Consider the following 24,270-nt stretch of genomic DNA (forward strand, 5'->3'; position numbering starts at 1 on the left):
ATCTTTCAAATAAGCAGTTCAAGCATTCCCCAATTGCACTGTAACTTATCTGGCTTTCCTGCAAGTCTTTTTATGGAATGCCAATAGCATAAATATGCACCTGATGGGGGAAGGTGCTCTAGTCACTTCTTTTGTGCTGCATTGTACTCAGTTTGCATTTTACAATAACAGCAGGAAAAACCAACAAAAGTTCACTTGTCCCTAATCTTTTCACTAACGGTAAATTTAAAGTGTAGCTATAAAAGCATTTCTTCCCAGCAATCAAAATAGCAACGAACATCCCACAGATAAAGATGACTGGAGTCTCTTGACAAATGCTGGGAAATCTTGAAGACAGGATGGACTTTGCGGTGGACATGATGTCACTTCCAGGTGATGCTCTAGGAATTTTCTTGGGATTATTATGGTAAGAGCAAAGAGATATAGGGAAATTCCTAGAGCATCACCATGGAGGCCATTTTCTGCCCACTTTTCTTCCTGCTCCTCAGTTTATTGAAGGGAGGGGGCGTTGGGGCTGAGGTCAGGGGTTACCCACCATTGGTGAACACATGGCAATCCTCCCCAAAGACAGAATTCTTTTCCCCAGAAATGTATTTTTGTTTGAATGCAGAGACAAGGTAGCCTGAATGAGCCAACTTTTTGAGAAACAAATGCGCAGCAGTTACGCAATCCACCGATCATCCCAAAAGACCGAACATCGTGAAGTTCTCTTTCCAGTATGCCTCATTATGAGCTGTACTGTTATTTGGAACCATGATTCTGTGAAGGCTCAAGGGGGTGGCAGGTTACAGTGGATGAGCAATAGGGTTGTGAGTGTCCTGCATAGTGCAGGGGGTTGGACCAGATGACCCAGGAGATCCCTTCCAACTCTATGATTCTATGATTCTATCTTGAAGACTTGAAAATGTATCACTACCTAGACTTTGTAAAGCATGATAAATACTCTGCTGTCTACACAGTACGGCATATCGGAGGATTATGCTAGCGAGTTTCCGGTTTATCTTTATTTTACTACAGTCCAAGCAGCGGGGATTTTTTTTTTTAAGGCAGAAAACATAATCCATTTCGTTTGGTATATAGCTGAATTTCACTAGGATAAAACAAGGTTCTAGCAGGAACAAAAGGCAACGTCAATCTTGAAACATATTTAAGAACACCGATACAAAGGATGCATATGTTCTGAGGAAAGCAGACATTCAGTAATGCATAAAGAGGGTATAACTACAAGTGCCATCTTAATCACCACATCAACAGATTCCATATGCAGGAAAAGTACTGAAAGAGAGAAAGGAAGCACATGACTCCAATTATTGAAGGGAAAGTGAACAGTGCGTGAGATGTGACATGCAAAAAAGCACACCAGTAAACACAGCTTGATAGAATTGTGACAAACCGTTCACAGCAAAGAATATCCTCTCCTTTCCAATTTTTGTTTTTTAAGTATAAGAATATGCCCACGGACATGTGATGCTAAATAAGCATCACAGTCTAATCACCGATTTGGAATAAATCTAAACCAGATTGTGCATGAATTTCAATTTGAACATTCTTCTGAACTCGGAATCCTTGCTTATTAAATCTCTGCTTGGCAGTTTTTTTTGTTTGTTTTTTAGAGGAAATCTGCAAACTTGGGGGAAAAACGGTTCCGTGCTTCACACTGCTCTCCCAGTGGGAACTGTGTTTGCCCACACACGAGAAGTGTAAAAGGTTTGATATGTACAGAGGAACACACAAAGCCCATTACCACAAAGGTAGACCCATGAATTGTAAGAGAACCCTGATGGCCCTAGGAAAAGAATGGAAACAGATTATGCTACTTGGTCATATATACTAGCAACAATTAATGGCTGCAGAAAAATCAGGACCCAACACCAGAGACTTGTTAAGCAGAATATACACAGTGGGGAACGATTTCATGGAAGTACATGAAATGTTAGATTTTTGTATCTTTTCTTTTACCTTGTTCAAAAAACTGTGATCGCCTTTTTAAGTTTTTCAAAGAAATAGGTTCTGAGTCTAGTTGGAAAAAATAGGGAGATAACAAATCAGTGTGGTGTGGTCTGACTGTATTTAATCTCTCTTCACCGGATATACGTTATTCATTTGTTTCAAGCGCATGATTACATTCAAGGTCAGCTGCTTGGCCACAAACATTGTATTTTTTGTCAGCTGCAGAAGTGCTTCATTTGGGGTCACGGATATCACAGAAATGAGGAACGTTACACAAGCCCCTGCTTAGGGTTACCATCTCCAACTTGGGAAATTTCTGGAGATTTGGGAACAGTGCTTGGGGGGGGGCAGAACATGGAAAGTGGCAACAGATCCATGGAGATGTGATACACAGAGTCCCCCGTCCAAAGTATCCATTTTCTCCAAAGAATAATGCTATGGAGTCCACCCTCCAAAGCAGCCATCTTCTCCAGGGGGGCTGATCTCTATCACCCGGAGATGAGCAGGTCCCACCTGGGGACTGGTATCCCTAGCCTGTCCTGAACGTCAACTCTGCTCTTGTCCAGCCTGACCAAATAGTGGAAGCCAGATTAGCTTACACAATGACAAACGCTACATGTGCCATTAGACACGTGAATGAAGATCCTTCTTCGAACTTTGCCCCTGAAAAGCTTTGCCCCCGATCCGGTCTGTGTCGTAGGCCGTAGTTCGAAAGTGGTTATTACAGACACACAAAGCTCCGTTGCCACAGAAACCCAACTGAAATAGGTGGAAACCGCAAGGCAGCAGCTCCTCAGCTGAAAGGTGCTCTAGTTTTGTATTACGGATCAAATTTTCCCTTCCTTTGACTTCCTCACAAAGGCTAAAGATTTCAACACAGAAGCACACAAATATATCGTAACGTCAGGACACAAAACGGAACGTTCAGTTCCTCATACAGAGGTTCAAAATTCAAATCTTGTTTTGAAATCTAGATGAAACAGGGTAACGGGATTTCGGGTTAGGGAAGGAGCATCAACAGGATCTCTTCCTAATCACTTCCCAACATGTTGCTGATGAAGACACTGAACTCTATCAGCCCCCTTTTCTCCTTCTCCTCTTATTATAGAACACCCATGTATGGAGTCAGCCAATCATGGCGAAATGAAGGAACTGGCTGTGCACCATTTCCTGAATAGAATCGTATTTGCCACTAGGAAGCAATTTCCAATTATAAAATTCACATTTCAACTCTATCCAAGTCATGCGTCCCTTGGCAATCCCACGCATACAGCATTAACATAAGGTCCAAAAACGCCCAGATCGGTGCAGGTTTACCTTTTTGCTCACTCGGACTTGCGTCTCCTTGCATGCCATTGACTTTCATTTCTATGTCCTGAAAAAAGAAAGTTAAGCATACCATTAATGACGCAGGGTTTTAATTTAAGATCGTAAAAAAAAAAAAATCCTTGAAGAGAAACGCATCTGATCGTGGTGCTTTTCTCAAGAGCTCAAACGAACTGCTCATAGTTTGTAAATAATTTATGTTCTTAATAAGAAGGTTGGCTTATTCAGGTAGGATTAATGACGAGTTGAAAGTTGATGCTCTGAAACCCAGCAGGAGTAATTTCTGTTTCCAGGGGAGGGTTAATTAATTTTATGCAGTTGTTATGAATTATCTTGAGTGAATGTTGTCCATCAACTGGGACGATGCAACAAAGAACAAAGTTTTGGTGCTTAGTTTTATCCATTGGTTTTTAGTTTAAAATATTTACATGCCTGCTTTTCTCCCAAGCTTTTCTGGGTCAAAGGGAGATAACAATATAAACATAAATAATGAGGAAAATGCTGGCAATACATTCATCATACAGGCCCAATGGTCGGTGCAAAACTCTTAGCTTATCTCACTTTCTAGAAGATGCACATGATGCTTCAGAATATTAGCACACAGTCTTGCAGCTATAAAAACCCACCAGGATAAAGGGTGACTGACGCTTCTGGGAATTAATTCAGTTCAAAGCATGGCTGGGTGCTCGTTGTTGACATTTGAGAAAACCAAGGAAAGGAGAGAGGCTTTCCAGGAACTCACATCCCCAAATCCAGAAAGGCATTAGGACAATTTCCCTTTGAAGACAAAGACCTGGGAACCCACCAGAACTGAACCCATTCCCTCCCAACTGAGGATGAATTCCCCCATCACAATGCTGCTCCAATTTCTGTCAGGCAAGCCAATGCCCTTTCTGGAGTTAGAACTGGGGACACATTTAATTCAGACACACATAGTGCTCCAGAGAACAACTGGCAGTTTCCTTTGAGGAGAGAAAAATTCGCTATCCATTGACATATCAAACTGGCAGAGGGTGAGCGAGCAGGGAGGAAGGGCCTGAACCGCATAATTATGCAAAGGCACCTGAGCTTTTTTGTGGGGAGGGGGGATAATTTCCTGTGGTATCTTTCTTGGGGCACAATGACAAAAAAACCTCTCTTTCTCTGCTCAATGTGGACATTTCTGGCCACATCATTCTCACCTCTGCTTGAGCAGATATTTGGCCTACCCAACAGGTCAACAATAGTACCTGAAACATCTAGACAACAGGTCTAAATTTTAAAAATTATCCGTAATATCAACGGAAGGCAAAGTTTAGTTCTCCTTTCTGGAGCATCCTATAGGTACATCAACTGGATAATTTCCTCTTGCCCAAAAGCAACCTGTGTTTGCTTTTGCTGCTGAAATCCTCCATGCAACATCAAGCTGCCAGTCATTTATCCTTTTACTCCAGCCTTTCTCAACTGTTTTTCCATAAAGAACCCCCCTGAAATATTCTTCAGGCTTTACGAGACCCCAGAAGTGGCGCAATCATGCAGAATATGGCTGGGAGGCATAGCTGTGTGCACGTCCTCCTGGGGCCCCTCCCCTCTCACACCCTCTAGGCCCATCGTTGGCCATTTTGGGAGAGGGGGATTGACTTATGGTCATATCACCTGATAAATGTTTCACTCACAGACACACAAACAAAAACACACACACAAAATTAATTTACTCCCACTCGTTCAAGAAACCCTTCCAGGGCTGTCAAAAAACTCTACAGCATTATATTCCACTGAAGTCCCACCTCACCCCAAACCTTTAATTCCTCAGGCTCCAAATCTCCAGGTATTTCCCAATCTGGAGCTGGCATTGCTATGCAGAGAGATTTAACTGCTCTTCCATAGTCACAACAAGCTAATCCCATATTGTTCTCCTCCTTTGTCAGAGACTAGACCAGGGGTAGTCAAACTGCGGCCCTCCAGATGTCCATGGACTACAATTCCCAGGAGCCTCCTGGGAATTGTAGTCCATGGACATCTGGAGGGCCGCAGTTTGACTACCCCTGGACTAGACTGTACAACTTGAAAGTCTGTTTGGTACACAATGAACAAATCCAATTTAATATGCAGCATATCTTCTTTTCCATTTTCCATTAAAAAAAAACAGAACTGCAGACTCTGGGCTTTGATACCATGCCTTATTTCCCCTCAGCCTCGACATCTTTACAGAAATGGAAGAGAATTAACTCTATTTGGGATATATAAACTTGGACTCGAGCCCCTGTCGGTTTGGAACCAAACCCTCGAGTATTTTGAACAAATCTATAGAATTAAGCTTGCACATATTTTTGTGATATTTTGGTGTGTCTTAATAACTTTTGTTCCTAGCCTCAACGTGATGTACATGAAGTCCTGGGTAGAGTGTATTTTAGTGTTACCAGCTACAGGTTGGGAAATACCTAGAGATTTGGGGGCTGGAGATGGAGGAGAGTTGTGTTTGGGGAGGAGAGGGACTTCAATGGGTTATAATGCCACAGAATCACAGAGTTGGAAGGTAACTCCAGGGGCATCTAGTCCAGCTCCCTGCAGAATGCAGGAAATTCACAACTACCCATCCACGCACATTGTCCCTAATTCCATGTCCAGATGATGCCTCCACCCCCCCCCCCCAAAAAAAAAAAACAACCCTAGAATCCTTGGCCAGTCTGGCCTGGAAGAAATTTGCCTTCTGATCCCGAAGTGGTGATTGGCATTTCCCTGGGAAATGTCCACCTTCCATAATGGCCATTTTCTCCAGGTGAACTGAGCTGTCTTCTGGAGATCAGTTGCAATTCCAGATCACCAGCTGCCACCTGGAGATTGGCAACATTACTGTATTTATATATTGTTAAAGAATTGCCGCCAGCTAAAAATTTTTTAAAATCATTCAATTTTCTATCTCTAAGCAACTATTATACTCATGAAACAAACCAATCCCTTTGTCTGCATTCAAGTGCTGAAAAGGAAGAACTTTTCATTCCATTTTATAACCCAGTTTGCCCCACCACCCCCCCTACAAACAAAGGGACACAAACACACCTCTCTCTGGAAATCGTTGGACGTGTCTTTCTGTGCCGACAGACTAGGACTTCTGGCTGGAGAACAGTTGCCAGATGTCGCATCAATCCATTTGGTTTCTGGTGCACCTATAATGTCGGTAGCCATACTGGTGAGATTGAGGATTTTGTGCCTTTCATATGGCAGGGAAGGCTGGTCTTTGCCCCAGTCTGATTGGCATGTGGAGATCAAAAAATTAAAGGTGGACAGGAAGGAGTGAAATGGTAAAGACAAAGAAATAATGAAAACACAACCAAAGTAAACACAAAAAGGACGGGAAAAGAAAGAGGTCTCACACACACAAACACAAAAGAGTGATGAAGTAAGAAGTAAATTGGAATTTGAATGTTTGAGAATGTTAGGGCTTTTATGAGCAGACCGCCTTCCCCAAAAAAGCAAGAATTAGTCAAAAGCTGGCACAACACACTAGCACAAACATACTAACTTCCCTTCCACACACTTGGAGCAGAACTTTTCCATGCTACCAAAATACTTGTATGCAATCAAATATAGGTCTTTCAGTAGCCGGTTTGGGAGCAGCAGGGGTACCAGGGGCTTCAGAGATAGCCTTTCCATATGGGGTCATACAATGAACCAAGACATCTGATCCCTCCTGTTATATGGCCAGAAAAAACGACACTGGAAATCTATTACATCCAAAACCCGGTACCAAAAGCACCACCAGTGAAAAAGTTCTCTCCGGTTTAAGGGAAGTTGCTTGTGCATCAAGACATTTACACTATTTGCACATGCAACTGCATTTTTTAAAAATCCCTAAACCCAGACAAAACAACACACAATGTAGAAGCCACAGAGCTATACCCACAACAGCAAGAAGGCTAAGAGAAAGCAGTTGTTGCTGCAGTAGACTCTACAAAAAGAGAACTCTCACCCACCACAGTTAAGTATACAGCCAAGGAACTGCAAGTCACAGGATAACTGCCCTAAGCAAGAACTCACCCTTCTTCCCGTATCGCCTAACATCCATGAGAAGGTTTCCGGTTTCTAGTGCAGTGCTGAGGGCTCCTTCCCATTGACTCTGGTCCATCTGAGAGACCTTGGTGCCATTGATGGCCAGGATTTCATCATCCACATTCAACTGGCAAAATTCTGCAGGGCTGCCTGGTAACCGTGCAAAAAAGGAACAAGGTTACAAACATGAACATCTGCAATGATACAACCAAGCAGCGACTGTGTGGTGTTGTTTTTTAATGTCCCTTTAACACTGGTAACTACAATTCATCCTCATTGTGCGATCACTTTATGGTAGAAAGCACCTGAGAAATACAGGTGAAATAATATCTATCCTTCAATTAAGGAGTAGTTTAGGGTTGTCAACTCTGATGGGAAATAGCTGGAGGTCTGAGGGCAGGATCTGGAGAGGGAATTCCATTTCTCCAAGACTCTATGTTATATCATAGAGCAAGGGTTCCCAGAGTAGTGACTACTGACACCTTTCTTGGTGCCTGCCAAGTGTTTTTAGAAAGTGGGTGGGGCTAGGTGGGGCTTTTCTCCTGCAAGGCTTCTGACTGGTGGTGCAGATATTTTAAAATGTTGCTTTGGCAGAAGCTGCGTCCATAGTACAAGGATCTTTACTGCATAACTGAAGGTAAGCCGCAGCAGCCATTTTGTGGATGGTCCCACATCCTGCTGTGGCCATTTTGTGCTTATGCCCACCACACTGTGTCAGAGTTCCAAAGGCAGGAGCTATTCATCCAGCCCTGCTTTTTTGGTCTCGGCTTCTGACACTCTCGTGTTTGCTACAATCCTTAATGATTAAACCCTCAAATTCACCGGTAGCAAACAATACTCTTCCTTCCAGTATGGCAAGCTACTTGAAGCTGGGCTTCAAAAATTACTTCAGGAATTGACAGTAAGAGACAGGCCCAAACTGCTCTTCTGGATGACATCAGCACATCATGATGGGTCCCAGTGAGGACCTCAAACAGGTTTTGTGGAGAAGGATTTTTACCCCTGCGTTCTGAAACCCCAAAGTGGGAATTCCCCAGGCCCATGGCGGGGGTTGGGGTCTGGCATCCCTAATGGAGCTGAGCCGCTCTTTGCTTCTTGGGAATTTGACCCCAACCATCCCCTGAGGGAGCCTAGTAGACACATGGCAGAATGGTCTCAAGGGTAACAGAGCAATTGTATCCGTCTAAAAAATTTGAAGTAGCTCTTATTAGTTTGAAGAGGCATACAGTACTTGAGACCCACCAAAACAAACCACAGTCCCCACCGGATGCTCGATGATTTGCGGCCTGCCCGGGCCTGTTAAAAAAACATGACAGGTGGGTTTTCGCCCCAGCAAGGAGCACATGTCTCTGTTGAGTTTTTCCTTTTCGCCAGCAAAACAAAACACGCGTTAAGGTCATGATACAATTTGGCTTTTGTTAGAATGAGCATTACAGAAATGTTGAAGACTTTTGCCTTGCCCACACAGGAAAATCCAGTTCCAAATGGTTTCTCAGGCACAATGACAGAGCTGTATTCCATTCTACATGGATTCAGCTTGAGGCTGCAGAATATCTGGCACAACATTATTTATTCAAGAGATCAGCTTCTGAAACTTGGCTATGCTGATACCCCCTCAATCATAACAACAGAACATTTTTATTCAAAAGGCAACTTTGGTTGTGGTTGTGGTAGATCTTCAAACATATACAGCACTACATGCTGTAGCAAAACATAGAGGAAAATCCCTCTTTTGCATACCCACGGGCTTCAAAATATATTAAACTTAAAAACTGAGAAGTTAGTGGGATGCAACAGTGTCTAAACCAGTCTTTCTCAACTTTTTTTTACCAGTGAGAAACCCCTGAAACATTCTTCAGGCTTTGAGAAACCCCAGAAGTGGCACAACTGTGAAGATTATTATTATTTTTTTATTTTATTTTATACTTGGATTTATATCCTGCCTTTCACAACTTTCGTTGACTTGAGGTGGCTAACAATTAAAACCACAAACAATTACCCCATTAAAACAGTAACAATAATTTTACTGATTGTGCTAAGGAGACTTATGGGTCTATAATTGGCCAGTTCTTCTCTACTGGCTTTCTTAAAGATGGGAACTATGACTGCAAGACCCCAGTAAAACAGTAACACTACGTATAGTAACTCACAAGATGGAAGAAACAACTACCCCAATACAAGCTACTAAGTCCAGCCAAACAAATCAGCACTAGTTGTCATTATATTACAGGGATGCTCAACTAGGGAGGGACCTCTGATCAAACTCCGGTCAACCCCCCCCCCCCCAGCCTCAACCAAATGCCTTGTGGAAGAGCTCCGTCTTGCCGGACCTGCGGAGCTTAGGCAGCTCCGTCAGAGCCCTTAGCTATGGTTGGAAAGCATAATTGTGTACAAGCCCACCCAAGGCCCCTCCCCTTCCTGCCCCCTCCAGGCCCAGCACTGGACATTGGGGGGGGGTCAACATGACCATATATGGCCATACAACTCAATAAATGTTTTAAAAAATTTTTAATACCTACAAAAGTAATTTATTCCCATCCATTCTAGAAACCCTTCCAGTGCGGTCAAGAACCCCCCGGGATTTCACAAAACCCTGGTTGGTTTAAACCCTCCCAAATGTTGTGGAGGGAAATTGTTCCTCCTACTCTAGAACTAGTCTGAAATCAAACATACGCAGCAGTATCTGAGCCAGTCTTAGGTAGTCCCCTCTCCCTTGCTATTCATAGTGCCTTTCCTTCCCACAGTGCTGCAACCTGAATTCGTAGGATTGATTCCAATCAGTGGATTGTTTCCCACAAGGCATGCATCTTAAGAGTTCTAAAATTGTTTTACCTTCTTCTATGGATTTGACAAAGACTCCAGAAGGATTCCAGTGTGTGGTGAACCCAAAGTTCCGACCGCTTCCTGGTTTCTGGTTTATACTGATTCTCATGTCGCTGAACTGGCTCTGAAAAAAAAGACCAAACAAACACACCATGAAATAGAACACTCTGCTATCTGGTGTCACAGGCCCCGATGGGGAAGAAAGTCTATCCCCGAAATAAGCGAGGCCACTGACAATGCAGGCTTTTAAATTATCTATCAGGTAGTTATAAATGTTCGCCATAGTGCAACGGTTCAGTCTAGGAAGGAATATGAAGTTTTGTTTTCATACACAGAACTGTGTTAGAATCCTTGGGCATCAGTCATGAGAAGATCACGGTCATTTTCTACTCTCTCAGCAGACGGAAAGCTGAAATGTGATAGTCATGTTGCCAAGGATCTGTAGCTCACACAACAGGAAAGCCTAGACATGGGATTTTTTAAAACTTCTGTCTAGGGTTGCCAACCCTAGACAGATTTTGAGAGGGGGAGAGGACCTCAGCAGAGTATAATTCCATGGAGTCCACCCTCTAGAGCAGCCATTTCCCCCCAGGTGAACTGATCTAGAGAGCAATTGAAATTCTGGGATACCTCCAGGTTACCATGCTCTCCATTTTGGGACGCAATCCACCTTATAAACTGCAAGTGGGTGGCCGTGTTGGTCTAAAGTAGCACAACAAAATCAGAGTCCAATAGCACCTTTAAGACCAACAAAGATTTATGCAAGGCCCAATTCCCCCCAAAATATTGTGAATACATGACTCCTGGAATACTATGGATACTTACATCCAGCAGAGGCTTAGAGAGCAGTTGAGAGGACAGAATAAGCCAAGAGCGGTTTGGGGACAGTGTGCAAATCCACTGCCAAGCTGCACACAATCAATCAATTTTGAATTTGGGAGAGGGAATGAGGCTATTAGTTGCTGCCAGAAAGAGGCAAGAAATAATCTTCCTTTACTCACAAAATTTGCATCCAGACACTTGGCCTTCCTTTATTCTTTCACTTAAATTGCTAAGGTATGTGCCCTGGAAATGTGGAAGCTTGATACACATTGTCCAAGATACCTGATTACAGCACATGGCTCTAATTCTTACAGACCTGCCACCTCTCCAAATTTGAACGGGAGCTAAACCAAGCTGAGGTTCCTTCCACCATCGCCACAGTTTGACCTTTGTCAAGATGCTTGTGGACTACAGTTACCATGAGCCCCTGCCAGCCTGGCCAATTAGCTCATGGGGACTGTACTCCATGAACATCTGGAGAGCCACAGTTTGTCCTCCCCTGTCCCCTCAATCTGATCAGTCTTACAAGCACTAAGGCTTCCTATAGAAGCTACATGCTTTACTAAATTAAATTAGGGTGTTTTTTACGGTGGTGCCGTCTATGCTATATCACCTCGGAAACTGAATCTGACTAACTGCATTACACTCTAGTAGTGTATAAATGATTGCAGGATTTGCTGCTCCACTTTAATTTGGGGGAGGGGGGAAAGGCTAAACAATAGCAAGATTGATTTCTTTAGGAAAACATAAAATAAATGAAGCATGCTCAAAAAAGCATAAGACATTATTCCAATACAAACATTTAGCCAACCCACAGCAGAGTATATTAAATCAGAGTTAATGCTTCAAGTTACAAAGTTCCTGGAGGAGAAAACTTTTTATTTGTGTTTGTATGTTAGCTGGCAGAATGCAGGATGTGTTACTATCAGGCAGGCAAAACTGAGAAAAAATGTGTTAGAGAGGGAGGGAACTCCATTTATAACTAGCAAGGCACAGATATATTCCTGATACCATGTCAATAGCTCCTTTTGAAAGAACCTGTTTACATTTCATCCTCTGGCAAATTGCCAAGAACCCCTTTAGAGCTACAAACTGAACAAAAAAAAATTATTTACATGCACTTATGGCTAGCCCATCCTAAAGGCAGCATAAAAAGTGAACTAACTTGAGAAAGACGGTGGTCATTTCCACACAGATTATGTGCCCTGGGTTCAATGGTTTTGAGAAATGGGTTTCTTTCCTGCTTCCCCACAGCATAGTACTTCCTGGGGTTTCCTTATTTTTTTCCTCTGGTCTTTTCCAAACTTGGTTTGCTCCGAAGTTTTGCAAAGATTACAATAAAACCTGAATGGCTGCTGCGTGGCTTGCAAAAATTTTGTTTTTTTCCTCCTACAAGGGCCACCATTTCCCCTCCCCCTGTCCCTACACCTCTTTTAAAAATCAGCATTTGAATATTACATTGTTTTAACAAAATGCTAACATGTTTACCAGGTTCCAGCTTTCATTTTTTTTAAAGAAAGTAATTCTCTGGTTCTTTCTGCTCGAGAGATAATGCCTTTCTTCTTGTATCTCTACAAAAGAAGCAGGTACAAACTTTAAAAAGAAAGAAAGCTGGGACCTGATATACATGTTGCCATATTGTTATATTGATGTAATGATGTTCTACTGCTTAGATAATAATAATTGCCCAAAGCCCTGTGGTGAGATCAAGCTGGGAATTGCGGGGAGACCAGGGTAGGGAATGTGTGGGAAGACCTGCCATGGGGAAGCCCCACTGTACCAGCAGACACGCCAGCAATGGGGAAACCACAGAAGCTCATCCTAGTGTGGAGACTGCCAGTTAAAAACACGCAAGTCACAACAATACAAGCCAGGACTCACAATCATAACAGAATAAGAGCTTAAACAATGGGTTAGAGAGAAGATGTTGTACAGTCGGTCCCTTTCCAAGACACATATCCTCTCTGTCTCAACACTACATTAGCTAAACAAAATCCATCGGAATTAGACAATGCATTAACCTTTTTGTCTGTGTGAGCAACAGTTCTAACCTCTGGGGTGTTATTTAGTGCACTGAAGTGAAACAAGGCTCCAGTTTCCACCTGCCAGAGACTCATAAGGAACAAAAGAGCTATTACCCCTGCATTCAACTCTTATCAATATTCCAGTAGCTCTTTTGCTTACTTATGTTTATCTACAAGCAACAATTTCTATATGTCAGGGGTAGTCAAGCTGCGGCCCTCCAGATGTCCATGGACTACAATTCCCAGAAGCCCCTGCCAGCAAATGCTGGCAGGGGCTTCTGGGAATTGTAGTCCATGGACATCTGGAGGGCCACAGTTTGACTACCCCTGCTATATATGATGGAACTGCAAGCTTCAGGACCAATGCAAAGAAAGAGAGTAGACTGGGGACCATTGGTCTGATCCAGCAGGACTCTTCTGTGGTCATCAAAAGTTTCCAGTCCAGATTCTCTACTCAGCTATAGAAAGTCAAGGTTTTACATAGCCCAAATAAAGCTGAGTAGACAGTATATACAGCTCTGCCTTTATTACGTCTGTTCTATACAACGCTACCTTTACTATGACTGTTCTAAGCTCAGATTTTAACATAGAAGTCAGGTGGTAAGGTAGTGTGGCCCTGACGGGATATTCTCAACTAGCCTGACCTCATCAGATCTTGGAAGATAAACAGGGTCAGCCCTGATTAGTACATGGAGGGGAGACCACCAGGGAAATCCAGAGTTGCTACAGAGAAGCAGGGAATGGCAAACCACCTCTGAACGTCTCTTGGTTTGAAAACATTTCAGGGATCACCCTACCTCTGTGGTGACAGGATGGCAGAAAAGGAGTATTAAAGGTTAATTTCACCTGTTCTAACACCTGGCTTAAGCCAGAGGTTCGTGAATGGAGAACCTAGATTTGCCTGTGCTGGATGCTGTTATTGCAGAGCTAACCTGATTATGGTAGGAAGAAAGGAGAAAGAAGACAATAAAGCCATCTTGAGACCAAAGAATACTGCTCAATTTACTTATAGCAAAGAGAATGAGGTGGGAGAGTTGTGGGCAGATTTTAAATATGCAAAGGGGCAGAGCACCAAGAGGCTTAAAGAATAAAAAGGTTTTATTAAGAGGAGAAACAACTACTTAAAGAAGAGAAGAGAGAGAGGATCCTAACGGCTTCTCTTCATCCAAAGGCGACAAACTGTGCGTCAATCAGTTCCTATCTAAATATGCCAACTACACATCCCCTAATTCCCCCAGTAGGATCTTCTTCAGACACTACTGAATCATGCCCAGCAGGAGTGAGGTGATAAGAAAACTGAGGTGGTAAAATGAGATGGATTACAGGTAGAGGATCAGTTTTTTGTAATGATTCCTGCCTTTTTTTTTTTTTAATCCCTCTAAACAAAAAGCCAGCTCTACCACCAAGGACTGGGGATATATTATCACAGCTGTGCTTCCCTTTCCATCAGAATGTAGCTCTTCCTGTGAAAGAACATTCGATAATACAGAACAAAAACTGTGTTCAGTGAGGCTAGTAGCACCCCAAGCTGCCGTAGCAGCCGACTACGGCCAGAGCTCCTGCGGAGGTCTGCTGCTGGCTTCCAGCCCCATGTGGCAAGAGCTGCTGGGGAAAGGGTTGCTGCTGCCAGCTCCCAGCCTCCCACGGTGAGAGCTGGTGGGGTCAGTTGTGGGGATCCTGCTGTCAGCTCCCTGCCGCCCATCGCAAGAGTTGGCTGGGGAGGATCTCCCAGTGTCTCCCAGCCTGTTTTTAAAGTGGGGTTAGTCCCTAGCATATATATAAAAAATAGTTTCAAGTGGGTCGCCATGTTGGTCTGAAGCAGCAGAACAAATTTAGAGTCCAGGGTCACCTTGAAGACCAACACAGTTTTATTCAAGGTATGAGCTTTCATGTGCACGCAGCCTTCCTCGGATACAACTCTAAACTTATAAAAAGTAGTGTATTGCAAGAAACATGCCAATGCCGTCTGCAATTCAAACAGTTCTAGGCATTGGCCACCTAAAGAAATATTGATAGGAAATCCAGTTACAATGGAAGTGGTAGAGGCTGATAGGAACAGATATTTTTGAAGACGTTATCACAGCTGGAGTTGGGAAAGAAAACTCAGGCTGCCACGAACCCAGTGGAAAGCTGCACTAAGTTACACCAAGAAGTTAATAAATTGGGCAGGGAAATAGTTTCACTTAGGGGAGGACTCCACACATAACAATTCCATGCCATCTCATCGACAATACTGCTAAGAATGTAAGGAATGCTGTTCGGTAAGCAGCCCTCAAGCCCCTTGCATAAAATTCTCAAAGAGAACAATGGCGTTGAAGCCACTGGCTGCTGACAACCTGCTTTGTTTAGATTCATAACTAGAGAAAATGGGAACAGCAGCGGCTCAGGTCCTGACTGCATCTACTGAAACCCAAGGGCAAGACTGATTCTTAATAGGAGTCAAACCACTTCTGCAGCATTCAAACTGCAACCCAAGCTCATGAAAGCCACTTGGAAGAGTCAGGCATGCTGCTTGTGCTTGGGGTGATATCTTTTGACCTGAGCAATTCCCACAGCCAACGAGATAAGCCCATGTTCAGTTTTCTAAATCTCTTCCGCCATGGGAGAAGCCTATGCCACTGCACAAATTGGCAATTGCTTTTGTCTCCCCTGTTAATTTCCTCCCATTCATGCCCAGTCTTGGGATCCTGACCTTGCAGTATAGGATTTCTTTAAAGTTATCAAAGAGACTTGTTTCCAAGTTGAGTTTCCTTCAGAGTTCATGGACTGGCTTGGACAATGAAATAAAGAAGCAGAGTAAGATTTTGCAAGTTAGATTTCTAAGCCTTTCTTATCCGATCTGTCCTTGCGGGAGGGAAACACTCTGAGTGATTTCAGATTTACTTTAGTCAGATAACAGGAAACACCTCTGAAGCCTTGGCCAATTGTGATAAGCACAAGCCATCATAGAAAAAGAGAAAGATGCCTTTTTTGACAGTGTGCACACATTCAGTCCGATGCAATTTATTCACCACGTGTGACCCATACCATCCAACACTTGGTGTGGTGGGAATTTTTGACCACTGGAAAATTACAAAAGATGAATCAACTAATTCCCACAACCCTTTGCCACACCTGCCACTATCCCAAACCCATCTTCCATCCAGCTGGAAGGAAAAGCCAACAAAACACATGTCTCTCAATCTGGAATAAATTTTCAACAGATACAAAGCTCTCAAATCCTTTTGACGGGGGGGGGGGCTCAGGGGGTATATACCCTATATACTCACATATAAGCCTAGTTTTTCAGCACCTTTTTTCACGGCTTATACGCGGGTATATATGGTAATTGAAATAAAAGCCTGCTCCATCCAGCCAGTCATTGCTCTGGCAGCTTGTAGGACCATCAACGGTTTCACTGAGAGACTCTGATATTTTTTTCCCTTTTGCCTTTACTTCTTCCTCTTCTTAATCACTTCTTCCAAACTATTTTTTTGGTTTCTGTGGGTGAAAAGCACGGTACAAACACACTTAGCACAATCCTAAACAGAGCTACCCCAAACCTGAACTCACTGAAAGCAGTAACCTTAGGCAGGAGTTAGTCAAACAGGATTGATTCAGGTGGGTAGCCACGTTGGTCTGAAGCAGCAAAACAAGTGACAGCTTTAACATGCTCTTTGGATCAACATCTGCTTAGGATCTCTGGCCCAAAAGAGGTGAAATTGGCCTCAGCCAGGGACAAGGATGTTTTTGCCTTGGCCCCAGCCTGGTGGAATGCACTCCCGGGGGAGATCAGGACTTTGGTCAATTCCGTATGGCTTGCAAGACAGGAACTATTCCACCGGCTTTATGGTCAGGGCCCAAAATAACATCTACCAAAGAGACTAGCCTCACTCCTGGGGGGAGCAGGGGAAAGACGGGAAACCAACTCCTGATACCTTCATCATGTCTGAAATTTTAGCTGAGGGCATAATTCAGATTATTAATGTTTTAAAAATTATGATGACTAAATGTCTCATATTGCTATTACCCGACCTGAGCAATATGGAAGGGTGGGTTAGAAATAAAATTTTATTATGAAATATACTATTAAAGTTTTATTCTGGGTATATATGCTTTCATGTGAATGTATACAGGAAAGTAACAGTTCCCTTACAAAGAAATGCCTCAGAGAGATTAGAATGAGAGTTGGCTGAATTGTAACTGATATTGAAGCTCAAGACAATGCATTCTGGGCTGAATCAAGACCTAGGTTTCCTGGCTCATTATCAATGGTCATCTCTCCACACCTCCTACCCCTCTGTATATCACACCTAATCTAGACACACCTGCTATTGTCATTCAATTGCTACTGTCATTTGCCTGCTAATGCCATTCACCATCAGAAATCGTTCCATTTCCCAATATATAGGAAAGATGGACTCACCTTCTGGCTGTATCAGAAGAAATGAGCAGTGACACATGAAACCTCATACCCTACCAAAAATTATGTTTGTCTTTAAGGTGACACTAGCTTTATTCTTTTCTACCGCTACAAGAGGGTTCTGTTAGGGTAACAGTTGGTTGGGGGGCATGCCCCCAAGCCTAAAAAGTTGAAATGAAGTTGACCCCCACAAAGAAAAGGTTCCTGTCTGTGAAGAGCCTGGGGAAGGAGGGAGGGAAGCTCACAATCAATGATGATGAGCATTGGTGGCCGCTGCAGAATTCACACATACGACCCAACAGTAGCTTTTAAAAGAGACACTCTGTGATGATTCAGGGCATAGCAACGATGCACACTGACCAGCAACTATTCAGCCAGAGAACATACCAAACGCAGTCCCTGCAAAAATGCTGAACTGCTTGCAACACTGCTTGCTTTGCATTGCAAACAAGGTGAGCTGAAGGCAGCACGTACTCAAACAAGGCAAGCTCAAATTTCAGAAGCTGTATTATTATTTATTGATGTGGAACACATCTACTGCTGTGCCCCCTGTAACAGAAATGATAACAGATATGACGTCTGTTGTCCTGCCTCAGGGAATGCAACAGTAGACGGCAGCAGTGGTGGCAGACCAGAGAGGCCCAGCACTGAGCCCCTCTTGGAACTCCGCTGCCACCAGCTCCACCTATCTTCCGAGGCTGGTCCCACCCTCAGGAGAGCAGGACCAGTCTCGGAAGATGGGTGGTGGAGCACTGAGTGGAGCTCAGTGCTGAGCCTCCCTGCTCTGCTGCTGCTGCCAATCTTCCAATACCAGTCCCATCCTCAGGAGAGCAGGACTGGCCTTGGAAGACAGTAGGTGGAGCTAGCAGAGCAGAGCAGTGAGGCCAAGCTCTTAGCCCAGTTTGGTGCTCTGCCGGAGCCCTGAAGGAGTCCCGCAGTTGCCATCCTCAGGCCAGCCACCTGAGGTGGCAGAGGTCCATAGAACACGGCGGCCCTCCTGCTATGAGAGGTAAGGAGGAGAAAGGGGGTGGGGGAAGGAGACTGTGTCTGAGAGGGAGGGAGGAACCAAGAAGGACATCAGGGAAGCATGAGGTAAGGGAGGAGAGGCTAGGAGGGTGTGGCGGGAGGAGTCTGAGTATGTTTTTTGTGTCTGGGAGGGGAGAGGGACCAGGAAGGATGTCGGGGAAGCAAGAGGGAAGGGCTAGAGGGAAGGGGGGAGTGGGAGGGGGAGGAGTCTATGCCTGTGTGTGACTATGAGGGGGGTAGAGACCAGGAAGGACATCGGGAAAGCAAGAGGTAAGGGGGGAAAGGTGAAGGATTCTGTGTCTGTGTTTATGTGTGTCTGAGAGAGACGGAGGGGGGAGGGACCAGGGAAGAGGTCGGGGAAGTGCAAGGTAAGGGGAGAGAGGCCAGGGGGGAGTGGGGGCCAGGACCAAGTTGCCCCAGAGCAGGTACTGTTCCACATACTCTGTGATAGTCACACTGTCACTAGAATTAATTTTTGTAGTGTTCATATTCTCACCAGTTTTCATCATGAACCAGAAAACATGCCTGGAGATAGTTCATTTTGAAAAGATCTGTTGGACTGTTCATCTCAAAAAGATCAGTTGGACCACTAAAAGTGTAAGTCCAAGGTAGCTCGGGGGTTTCATACAGTAATGGAAAGACTTTCAGGCATCTTCCACATTCCATTTCCCATGCTAGGGTTCTTACATAAAGACAATTTCCAGCTCCCTCTTCAGCATGGTGTGGTGGTTAAGAGTGGTGATACAGTAGTCTGATTAGGTGAGCACACCCTTTAAAAACCATGAGCTGGGACAGTAAAATGCAATGATGCCAGAGCAGCAGCCTCTAATCCAGAGAGCCAGGTTTGATTCCCCACTCCTCCACATGCAGCCAGCTGGGTGACCTTGGGCCACTCCCAATTCTCTCAGAGCTCTCTCAGCCCCCACCTACCTCACAGGGTGCCTATAGCAGGGAGAGGAAGGATAGACAATTTGAGACACATGAGGCCTGCTGGGTGACCTTGAGCCAGTCCTAGTTCTCTCAGAGCTCTCTCAGTCCCACCTACCTTACAGGGTGACTGAGCGGGGAGAGGAAGGATAGGCAATGGTAAGCTGCTTTGAGATTCCTTCGGGTTGTAAAAAGTGGGGTCCAAAAACCCCAGAATGTCTCTCTCTTCCACAAAACTTATTTCCTCCTCAGAGCCATTCTTGAGGAGTCCTATCCAAGCCAAGCTGACACTTGTCCCGTTCTCACTTACCTCCCCAACCCACCCCTGCACCATCAACTGGTTGAACACTTCCAGTCAAAGTCCATGCCACTTGGACATGTTCCTGTGGAGTTCCTAGCACACTGTTTACACTAATGAAGCCAGCTAAGGTGAGAGCGCTTCGGAGAGCTAAACAGAGCCAAGTTCCTTTCAGTTGTGGTGGCTCATTGCTACAGCTGATCAGAACAGGCAACTTGACAGAACAGTTATTTGAATCATCACCAAACAGAAAGATTGGGTCTTTCTGTACTCACTTGTTCTCGGGGAGCCTTTGGTCCTTGAAGGCTTCTCTCTTCCACCGCTGAAGATACAGCTGTAACTACATCTTGCTCTGATTTAGGGCCCAGGTGATCGATATCTGCAGCCTGGCAGGCAGAGGAGGTGTTCTCCATGAGTGAGTCTCTTGTCCTAGACTTGTCTGCTTCTGCGCTTTGTAGGTCATTCAAAGACGGGCTTTGCCCGGCCTCCACTTTAGAAAACGAATTGCTGGTGAACATACGTTGAGCTCTCTTGGACGCGTCAACGTCTCCATTAAATTTTGTGGTGTCATCCATCTGCAAGAGAGACACAAGTTTCACATCTGCAACTTTTAAGAGTTTATTTTTAAGGCCGTGTTTCTAAAGTGGGCACAACACTAAATAGTGCTGGACTCCAGCTTTCTTCATATTTTATCCCGATCTAGCAACACACACTGCCAAGTAGAATCTCTATTAATGCATTTTATAAAATGATGATTATCACAACAATCTCGAGAAAAATAGCCTGCAAACACGGCAATGCAGCAGTGCAATTAGGTAAGCACACCCTTTAAAGATCATGACCGGGGATAGCATAACACAATGATGCCAAAACAGCAGCACAAGATATAACTGAAGACCCAGAATACCCAAAAAGCTGTTTAATCTTCATATTCTGCAACAGCTCTTGTTATCATTATTTTATTTTTACGTCACCCGCTGTTGTGTGAGAGCTTTAAAATGTATTTGTTAGCAAAGAAATGTCTGTGTTAAGCACCGGAACTGTTTGATTACACCAGGGGTAGTCAAACAACAGCCCTCCAGATGTCCATGGACTACAATTCCCATGAGTCCCTGCTAGCATTTCTTTAGCATTTGCAGCATTTGCTGTCAGGGGGCAGTGTTTAACACAGATATTTCTTTAGCATTTGCAACATTTACAGCATTTGCTAGCAGGGGCTCATGGGAATTGTAGTCCATGGACATCTGGAGGGCCGCAGTTTGACTACCCCTGGTTTACACCTTATACTGGGTGTTCCGAGCATGGTGCCTGGGGATACTGTGGCATCCACAGATCCCTTTCCTGGCGCCTGGCAGACACTTTTAAGAACGCGACCAGGAACATATGAGGTTTTTGCTCAGCCAGGCTTCTGATTGGCTAATGGAGAATTGATTGACTCTGCAAATTTATAAAAATGTCATTTTGGCAGGCCACCACAGCACAAGCATCTTGTGTGACTGGAGGTAGGCCGTGGCAGCCATTTTGTGGCCTGCTCGACTGCCTGCAGAATATCTTTCATGGCAGCCATTCTATAGCTGCACCCGTCACCACGGAATCAGAATCACAAAGGTGCCAGCAGGCTCAAAAAGATTGGGGACTCCTGCTTTATGCATTTAAAAAATAATGGAAAATGTGAAAATGCTTGCCATCGTTACCCACAAATGCTAGGAACGGTTACCCTCAAAGATCATCCAATGAATGTTTTTACCGTAAACGACCTGGGAAGAGACGAGATTCCTCTTGAATGGACCCCAAAAGGCCGAGGTGTAACCACAGACGTCAGCCTGGCCGTATCTGTTTTTGTGTAAGTTCTCGGGAGAGATGAAACACGAGCCGACCCAATTGGCGCACTGACTGAATAGTATGCTGACAAAGGCCGCTGGCTCTCTTCTTCCCCCATGTTTTTAGACGGAACTGCAGCTTGAGACGGAACTGGAGCTTGAGACGGAACTGCAGCTTCAACTCTCGCTTCAACTCTCACGCTGATAGTCTCTGTTTTCCGATCGTTCTCTCTGCCGTTTTCTTTGCTTTTCAGAGAACTGGTGGCAGCGTTGTTTTCAGCGTGGGGATCTTTCAGTGGGGCGGAAGGCGTTTCCTCTTCGCTGAACACATTGTCGTTTGACAAATACCTGTGTCTCCCTCGCGGCTGGCTAACACCACTGTACAGCTCTTGATCTCTGTCCTCCCTGCGGACCAAAGAAAAGCACAGTAGCCAGTTAGTGACCTAAGGAAACAGGTGGGCTTCTTCCAATCATCTATTCAACCCATTCTAAAATGGAGACCGAACAATGTGCACGTTTTCTGGGTTATTATTCAGTCTTCATGCTTAAACTCCTAAACACTCTCTCTCTCTCTCTCTCTCTCTCTCTCTCTCTCTCTCTCTCTCTCTCACACACACACACACACACACACACACACACACACACACACACACAGGAAAATCTACTTCTGAAGTGCACTGAAGGTGCATTTATCCAACACGTGTGAAAATGAGCTCTCTCTCTCCTTTTCACACAAAGAAGACCCATCTTTATTTTCAGAAGAATAAATATTGTCAAGTAATGACCTGTTTTCCTCGGGCCAGTCTTAGGAAAGGATGACTACCTGACATGATGACTAATGAATAATTTTCTTACTGCAGTTCAATGGGAGCTTTTCAAACAAACAAACAAACAAAAAACTTTAAAGGGTTGTCTCAATATGGGTCCCTAATTTAAAACAAGGTGAATCTATACTGTCCTAAAACACTTGATGCAGCTGCAGGGTTTATTTTTTTACCTCGTAAGAAAGGCTTACGTTTGTCCTGTATTCCACTGGGAACACAGTGTGGTTCAAGCCACAGATGGTTAACAGCCAGATGTGAGCTCTGTAAGGCTATTTTACAAAGCCAGTTGAACACCTTTGGAATTTTTACTCAAACTAGTTAAACAAGAAAATAAAATTCAGACACCTGTGTTATTTTTACCAGAAGCAGTTAAACAAGAAAATGAAATCCAATTAACAACCCTATGCCATCTGCAAATAAGGCAACTGAACAGAAAGCATCGATATTGTGAACTCCAGCATACTCAGCTTTACGGTGAACCAAAGTGGGGTTACGGCCAGAGTGGAAATTAAAACCTTTTTATCGCTGGAGTTGGAAGAGAAAGCCTGAATTAAAAATTCACTTATTGCTCAAAATGACTTCATTCAGGGTGAGGAACCTTTAAGAACCAACTGTTCTTCTTCTTCTTCTTCTAAAAAGTTCCATGTGCAAATAATTTTTATTAGCAGAGAATGTTTTAAGGGTTCTGAATTAAAAGGGGGGAAATAAATTTGTTAAGAAATAAAAAGGCTGAACGTGGATTTGCATGCCAGAGACTCCAACCTTAAGGATATTTCGAAGACATCTGAACGCTCTGGGGCTGATCTCCAAACAAACATGCTGAGGACTCGAGAAAAACACTAATCACAATTTCAAAAAACATTACCTGTCTTTCTGCATCTGTTTCAGTGTCCTGCTGCGCCTCTCGGAGTTCTCAGAAGACAGCCGCTCTAGTTCTTCCCTCTCTTCCTTCTTCTTTTGCAAATCAGAAGTATAACTCTTGCGCCGGTTCTTCCATTTCGCCAAATCCTAGTGCAAATCACATAAACAGGCAATGTGTTTTCGACAGCCGCTGGTAAGAGACCTGCTCCTGTGAGCGGTCATGTGTCCTGTTACCTATCCGAGACTGCTCGTTTGGACTGGAGGCTCAGGTGCCCTAATTCCGCTCCGCACATCTAAGGTTCCAGCGTTCTCAGGTATCTCCCTAACAAAATTCGCTCAAACAGAACTGGAAAGCAACTGATTTCTCTGCAGCTGAAGAGGCCAGCCATAGGCAGGACAATCAGAAGCGAAGCAAGGAGCTTGCAAAAGAAAAGTCCATTACTCCCTGTACCAACAACAACCACACAGTCACGTAAATATTTCTTCAAGTCTTTCATAGCAATGATTAAGTGGGATTTTATGAACCTTTTCTGCTCAGGCAAAGAAGAACAAAAGCGACTGATAGTTATTGATTAGATTTATTAGGTTTGTATGGACACCGCTCTCAGAGAACCGGCTCGCGACGGCTGACAATATTTTGTATACAAATCGATACATTAAAACATTAAAATTCCCCTCACGACAATAACGACGATGGCGATACAATGTAATAACTATTTCCCATACACGCTCACTGGATAGTCCAAAGAAGCAGGCAGATGGATAACTGGACATAGGAGGGATCGATCTGGGAATCCGGGCCAGATTGTATCTATTGGGCCCTCTAGAACAGGGGTAGTCAACCTGTGGCCCCCCAGATGTCCATGGACTACAATTCCCATGAGCCCCTGCCAGCATTCGCTGGCAGGGGCTCATGGGAATTGTAGTCCATGGACATCTGGAGGACCACAGGTTGACTACCCCTGTCTAGAACCCCCCTCCTATCCAGATATGCCCACCAGACACATCGTGGGGCAATCCTGACCTGGGCAATCCCGACCTGACCAACCTGCGGGGTTCTGGTGGGAATGTTAAATGTGTTGAAGTTGCTGTCATTGTTCATAGAGGCAGTTACTGCATTTATGTTACATCTGTCACT

General features: G+C 44.2%; 1 protein-coding gene across 10 annotated transcripts in view; it reads right to left on the bottom strand.

Moving 5' to 3' along the window:
- LMO7 (LIM domain 7) overlaps window positions 1-24,270 on the bottom strand; it is a 195,668-nt gene that overhangs the window by 26,751 nt on the left and 144,647 nt on the right. For 4 of the 10 annotated variants that reach the window (XM_077343961.1, XM_077343960.1, XM_077343968.1 and 1 more), the window contains 8 exons: window positions 23,137-23,279; window positions 21,375-21,852; window positions 19,903-20,202; window positions 10,138-10,252; window positions 7,294-7,455; window positions 6,316-6,503; window positions 3,268-3,325; window positions 1,960-2,016 (listed from right to left, as the gene is read on the bottom strand). In XM_077343961.1, the coding sequence (XP_077200076.1) occupies window positions 1,960-2,016; window positions 3,268-3,325; window positions 6,316-6,503; window positions 7,294-7,455; window positions 10,138-10,252; window positions 19,903-20,202; window positions 21,375-21,852; window positions 23,137-23,279 (1,501 nt within the window). Of the gene's footprint in view, window positions 1-1,744; window positions 1,787-1,959; window positions 2,017-3,267; window positions 3,326-6,315; window positions 6,504-7,293; window positions 7,456-10,137; window positions 10,253-19,902; window positions 20,203-21,374; window positions 21,853-23,136; window positions 23,280-24,270 lie in introns of all 10 variants that reach the window. The other 6 variants (XM_077343965.1, XM_077343970.1, XM_077343964.1 and 3 more) reach the window with 4 other exon arrangements.

Source organism: Paroedura picta, chromosome 6 (genome assembly GCF_049243985.1).
Source record: "Paroedura picta isolate Pp20150507F chromosome 6, Ppicta_v3.0, whole genome shotgun sequence".
In the NCBI taxonomy this organism is placed as follows: Eukaryota; Metazoa; Chordata; class Lepidosauria; order Squamata; family Gekkonidae; genus Paroedura; species Paroedura picta.